Here is a 5898-nt window from a genome sequence, read left to right on the forward strand (position 1 = left end):
TTTTTTCAAGATGAAATCCTCCAAAAACATGTTTACATGGTCATCTCTGTGCAATCATTTTATGTACAAAGTGTAAACAGTGATATTTGTTATCAATGATAATCAAGAACTATCAGCATTAGTTTTTTAGGTGACCTCTGCAGTTTTCTTGTGAAGAAACAATGTTTACGTGAAGTTTTTCTCGTCAAAATGCATCATTGAGTCCACGTTTTAAGAACATTTCTCACCATGAAACATTTACAAAGCTGATTTTATAAATACTTTAAATCCTAAATTGTTTACGTCCATGTTTGCTGGCGTTCAGTCTTCTACCTCTTTGTCTTTTCCTGGTGAGTTACTGCCACCAGCTGTGGATCAGTGGTATAGCATGAGATCAGTGGCAGGAATGTGTACTAGAGGGCTCGCACAAACAAAATAGGGACACAAAAAACACTGCTCTCTAGTGCCAGCAGTGATCACAGACTCCACAGGGGAACCTTTAAGGATAAGAGCGTATGATTGGCTGACAGAGAACTGTTTGGTTATTTGTGCTTCTTGAACTTCTCCATGAGGTGAACAGTGATGACGGCAGACACCATGATGATCAGACCCACAGAGAACACGACCATCTTCACCAGGCACACAGATGTACCAGCAGAGGAACCCTCTGAACCTGAAACACAACAAAACAGGTGCTTCATTACAAATCTGACAACAGATTCAGACTGTGACGCTACAGCACGACAGGAACAAATCAGTAAAGATAGCATTTTGTGTACTTTGTAGTTTACTCAAATACTGTAATTCCTACATTTCAAAAGTGCAAAGTGCAGTTAAGTTTTACAAACAGCGTTGTGCATTGTAAAACAGCATCATAGTTTTATGTTGATTCATTGTTTATTTTATTCTTCAGCTTAGCTGAAGTGTGTTGATTGAAACAATCACGTTCAAGTGCTGCTTATATGTTCTGTACTGAAAAATGCAGAAATGGAGAAAAATATCAGTTTCTACACCAAACATGTAAATGAATTATTGAATTATTTATGACATTTAGTGTTCCTGTAAATAACATTGTTTGTGTTTTCTAGTTGAGTTTGTATTTCACCCTGCAGCCTCACAAGGTGCTTCAGACATGTTCAGAACTAATTCATTTTAAACACACACAATCATTTTCTTTAACAAACAGAAATGCTAACAGGCTCCAAGTCTTAAAATCTAAACTGTTATCAGGAAGTCTTCTTGTCTTTCAGTCTTACCAGCATATTGGGCCAAAAGTGTGATGAAGGGCAGTTGTCGTGTTTGGGTCCTCCCCTTCTTACTTCTTACTTCGTGTCAAATTACAAAGAGAACAACTTGTGTTAAGTCATAAGGAGGGCAGGATATACTCACAGACGGGGTAGAACCTACAATACTTCCTTTATAATAATCATGATTAATACACACACTTGCGTATTGCTCTACACAAATATAATAATCTTATGATTTTGAGTTCAATCTCGGTTTGCTGTTTATTCTATAAAAACACCAATAAGTGATCCTAAGACAGTTCTTACACAACTCACAAGATCCCCACAACACTCTCATGATATTATTACATTTCCTGTTTTCCAACAATGGAAGACCTCGAGTTAAAGACACATAGAGAAAATGACCATTATATGTATTGCACATGGCAATGCACTTTAAAATGTTAGGTGAAGCACTTTCTGTTAAACTAATGTAGAACTACAACTGGAATGCAGTCACTTCAGATTGAATATATTGTGTTGATGGTGCTCTCTGGCCTCTACTGAGTCTGTTGGTGGTGTGGGCATTACTTCTTGTCTGTTATTGACAGACAGTTGGCACTTTATGTAAGAACATGATGCACATTTGCACCTTAGGAGGGTTATCTGCCTAACTTGGGTCCTTGTCATAGGAAGATGTGTTTTTTTTGATACTACTAAAAACACTTACACATTAAATATCATTGAATTCGAAGCAGTCGTGTACTTTTAAACAGACGCTTCCTTCCTACAAAGCTAATTGGATTTTCAGTTTCTTTGTCTCAGTGGCTTTAAACAAACGAGAAAATGTTGAATCACAAACAGCTGCGACCTTAATATAAATGCCCATCCTGTTATTGTGGGTTGCACATGTTACTGTAGAAGCTCTCCTTTCTGTGTAAAGTGGGAGCCTTCTGTGCGTCCACATCATTTTCAAGTTACTAACATTTAACTAACAACGAATATTTTGTCGAAGCCCCTTTTATTCTTCAGTCGAGGACATGAGAAGGACCATCAGAGGTGAGTGCTGAGAATGTGAAAGTAATCTTGTCTCTGATATTGATTATAATCTGATGGAAATGTGTGACAATGATGAAGCAAGGACGAGTATGATGGATTTAAATATGTTGGAAATGTATTTGTAACCTTTTATTGAATTAACATCAAGCTCTGGAATGTTAATAGTGTTTAAAGTGCAGATGGAGAGATCAAATGAGACAAATCTCTGGTTTAATAAAGATGATTTTGAGTTATTAAAGGCAGTATTTTGTTTCCTGACTTGTACAGTAGAGGAGGACGGAGAAGACGTCGAAGCTGACGGATGTTAGATTGATAAAATAGGAGAGCTGTGGCAACCATATGGACACATACATGATGTTTATTTGTGTTGTTCGAAGAATTTAAATAATTTATTTTGAAGAAATAGGATTATTTGGAACTCTTGTTTCATTAGAACTTGTCAAAGTTGATTGTCCGGAAGTTAAATTGTTGTTGCGCACGGTTCAAAAATAGCCTTCCCACTTCCTCATGCAGCACATTTGGCAGAATGAGGCCTCTGGTCGCACTTCTCTTTGCCGTTTCTCTGCTGAATTCATGTGAAGCACAAGGTAAGAACTTTATTTTACATGTATTTTCGGTTGTTGATCGTCTTTGTATTTATCTTAAAAGTCAAAGCTTTTGTACCGTAGCCCTATTTCACCAATAGAAGTTAGATAATAAACTTTACGGACTTATTTTTGAACTATCTAACTTAGAGAAATGTCTACAATTCTCAGCGATATGTTCATTGTCAATTATTTCAATAGTGATGCTAATAAAATCTTTTATTGAGATACATTGAGATTTACAGTTATGTCAGTTAATACCACTTCCCTTACCCAGGCGTCACAAAACAATAGAGCTGTGTTTCTTTCTGGTTAATCTGGATATTATTATTATTATATCTATATATATATATATATATATATATATATATATATATATATATCTTCAGTTTAAAGAAGACAACACACAGCAGTATGATGATGTGTAGTTCATTCTCGTTCAAAGCTCTGATACTGTCTCAGTGAACAGTATCAGAGCTTTGAACAAGAAATCAAATATCATTGCCCTCAGCTCGTCAACAAGATTATTCAATATTATCCATATTTTGATGAAGATCTGGATCCAGACACAGATTGTAAACATTGTAAAACCTTTTGTGTTATTTAAGTGACATATTTAGAGGATTTTGCTCCTTGTTGAAGGAATGCTTTCTTTAAGTCCTTTTTAGTTTTCATTTAGACGTTTTCTATCATTTCTGCCTTGAATTTATATTCATATTATAACCGTTACAATAGAAGACGTCTGTGATACAGAGGAAAGCCTTCAAGGTGGTTTGAGACGCATTATAGCCGCATGTTCAAAAGGAGTAAATACATCCGTCCCTCCAAGACACATACGGAAACTCTACTCCTCCCGTAGTGTAACTCCCTCAGTAAGTCTGTGGAAATAACTGCTCACTGTCTGATTTACTAAATGCATCAATGGCCTGTCTAAAGCTGGAGGAACAATACTTTGGGTAAGAGGGAGGGGAAAGAGAACAAGGTGAAATAAAGTCCTCTGTTTTTCATAAGAGATAGAATGGAAATAAACTTTGTCATGTTAAAAATAAAAGCTTTGAGCGACATCTTGCTCTCAGTGGGCTTAGTTTCACCTGTTAAACTCTTCTTTCCTGAAGCAGTCTGTGTCACAAGACAAAGCTGATGTCAGACATGTTAAGAGAACTCTTCCAATCAATGATAAGCTGAAGGTGTTTAAACTGATGGTTCAATGTGTAAGAAGTAGAGATGGAGTAACATGCAGTGTTGACCCATTAATCATATATTGAGTGTGATGTTTATTGTATTATGTGTCTACTGTTTTTACAGGGCCCAGTGCTGTGACTACTGTGTTTGTGCAGAAGGGACGTGATCTGATTCTGAATGTTGATGCTGATGTTCCTCAGGATTTTTTAAATGTTTTCTGGAAATTCAATAAGACGGTCGTAGTAAGATTTGCACCTGATGGAAAACATTTAGTACATCCTGATTTAACTGGAAGGATTGAGTTTACTGTGAAAAAGTTCTCTGTGATATTGAAGAATCTACAAGAGGCAGACAGTGGAGTTTATACTGCAGAAGTGATAGGGTTTGAAGGAAACCAACCACCAGCTGAATACAAGGTCACAGTTCAAGGTGAGTTTGTTCACATGTCAGACACTGACAGAGAGTTTCTGCTGCCATGTTTCATAACTTCTTCACAGAAACCTTCCCCCCCCTCAGGTCCAGTGTCTCCAGTTAACCTGACAGTGGACCCAATGTTCTCCAATGGCTCAGACTCCTGTAACCTCACTGTGACCTGCAGTACACAGCACTCTCACATCAACAGCACTTTTAGATGCGTCAACCGAACCTGCAGTCAGGATGGAGGAGAGAAATCAGAGCTCACAACCTCTGGTGCTTCTCTCCACGTCTACCTGTTGAATAGCTCCATCATCTGTAACCACAGCAACCACTTCAACTGGACCCAAGTCTTTAAAAGGATTGAAAAACCTTGCCCCCAATATGGTGGTAAGACTGAAAGACAAGAAGACTTCCTGATAATAATGCTGTTGTTGTTTTTATGTTTTAAAGAAATCTTTTACACTTCCAAGTGAATAACTTCAGTTGTTTTCCGCTGTACATTAATACATTGGGTTTGTTACAAATATGGTTGAACTAGTATTTCATGGGAGTGTGGGGTGTAGGATTTCAGCACTGAAAAAACTTTTGCAGTACAAATCTTGTTAATATCTAAAGATTCCCATTTTTTACTTTTAAATTCTGTGAAGCGTTGTTGTGAAGTGCAGGAAAAACAACTTGCGTGTTCGTTTTAATGGGTTTAAAGTCAGTTTTACACTTTCATTAATTTTTTTTTTAAATTGACGTTATTTCAAGTGAAACCTAGTACCCCCCCCCCCCAAACAAAACCAAACCCTGATCTAGCGGCTATCATGAATAGCTAGTATAGGTTATTAAGCCAAAACGGTCAGTGGAATATCACCAGGTTGATCTTGTAACACTGAGAAGCAGGTGGTATTTAAATTAGCTGATTCAGGGACTTTTGGAAGGTTGGTAGTGTTAAATTGTGACTGTTTTAATTAAATAAATCAAATGATTTCTTACTACAGATCAGGTTACCGAGACATTTGTATGATAACACTGCAGTCTGTCCAGAGCACGGGCTGGGAACATGTGATGCTACAGTGACACATTCTCAACTATGTTGCATGACTTAAATCAGGCCGACTCTTCTCATCTGATTTTGTTTTACAGCTCGTATCCATGTCCCTGTCCATATCCCTGTGATTGCTATTCGGTTACCAATTCTCATTGTCGTCATCATTGCTGGTGTGTTCGTCCTGTTTCTTTATCGTCGAAAGAGAGGAAACTGTAAGTCCAAGAAACAATTTCAATATATAATTGCAAGTAATATTTGCAAAATCCTATTTGTTTACTCAACATTTTTAAAATGTTTAAAGTTCATCTTCTGCCATATTATACAGTATACAGTAAGGAAATCAACCACTGATCATTAGCCCATATCTCTCTATCTCTCTATCTATCTCTCTATCTATCTCTCTATCTATCTCTCT

General features: G+C 37.1%; 1 protein-coding gene across 2 annotated transcripts; it reads left to right on the forward strand.

Annotated features, from left to right (window-relative positions):
* Positions 1–1654: 1654 nt before the first annotated feature.
* On the forward strand, positions 1655–5880 carry LOC116378443 (uncharacterized). Of its 2 annotated transcripts, XM_031840320.1 has the most exons (5): positions 1655–2264; positions 2778–2851; positions 4154–4459; positions 4547–4834; positions 5579–5880. In XM_031840320.1, exons 2-5 carry the CDS (start codon positions 2791–2793, stop codon positions 5839–5841), a joined length of 918 nt encoding a protein of 305 aa, XP_031696180.1. In that variant the 5' UTR covers positions 1655–2264; positions 2778–2790; the 3' UTR covers positions 5842–5880. The 2 variants fall into 2 exon arrangements, with proteins under 2 accessions (XP_031696180.1, XP_031696181.1); XM_031840321.1 differs by having other exon boundaries at positions 4547–5671.
* Positions 5881–5898: the final 18 nt, after the last annotated feature.

This window comes from Anarrhichthys ocellatus, unplaced genomic scaffold (assembly GCF_004355925.1).
Source record: "Anarrhichthys ocellatus isolate YVR2014 unplaced genomic scaffold, GSC_Weel_1.0 scaffold2617, whole genome shotgun sequence".
Classification (NCBI taxonomy): Eukaryota; Metazoa; Chordata; class Actinopteri; order Perciformes; family Anarhichadidae; genus Anarrhichthys; species Anarrhichthys ocellatus.

Excerpts from the sequence above, each read along its gene's own strand:
- LOC116378443 (XM_031840320.1), top strand. The coding sequence starts at position 2,791 with ATGAGGCCTCTGGTCGCACTTCTCTTTGCCGTTTCTCTGCTGAATTCA. Across the intron at positions 4,460-4,546 it reads ATACAAGGTCACAGTTCAAG|GTCCAGTGTCTCCAGTTAAC; the intron begins GTGAGTTTGTTC and ends CCCCCCCCTCAG. Across the intron at positions 4,835-5,578 it reads ACCTTGCCCCCAATATGGTG|CTCGTATCCATGTCCCTGTC; the intron begins GTAAGACTGAAA and ends TTTGTTTTACAG.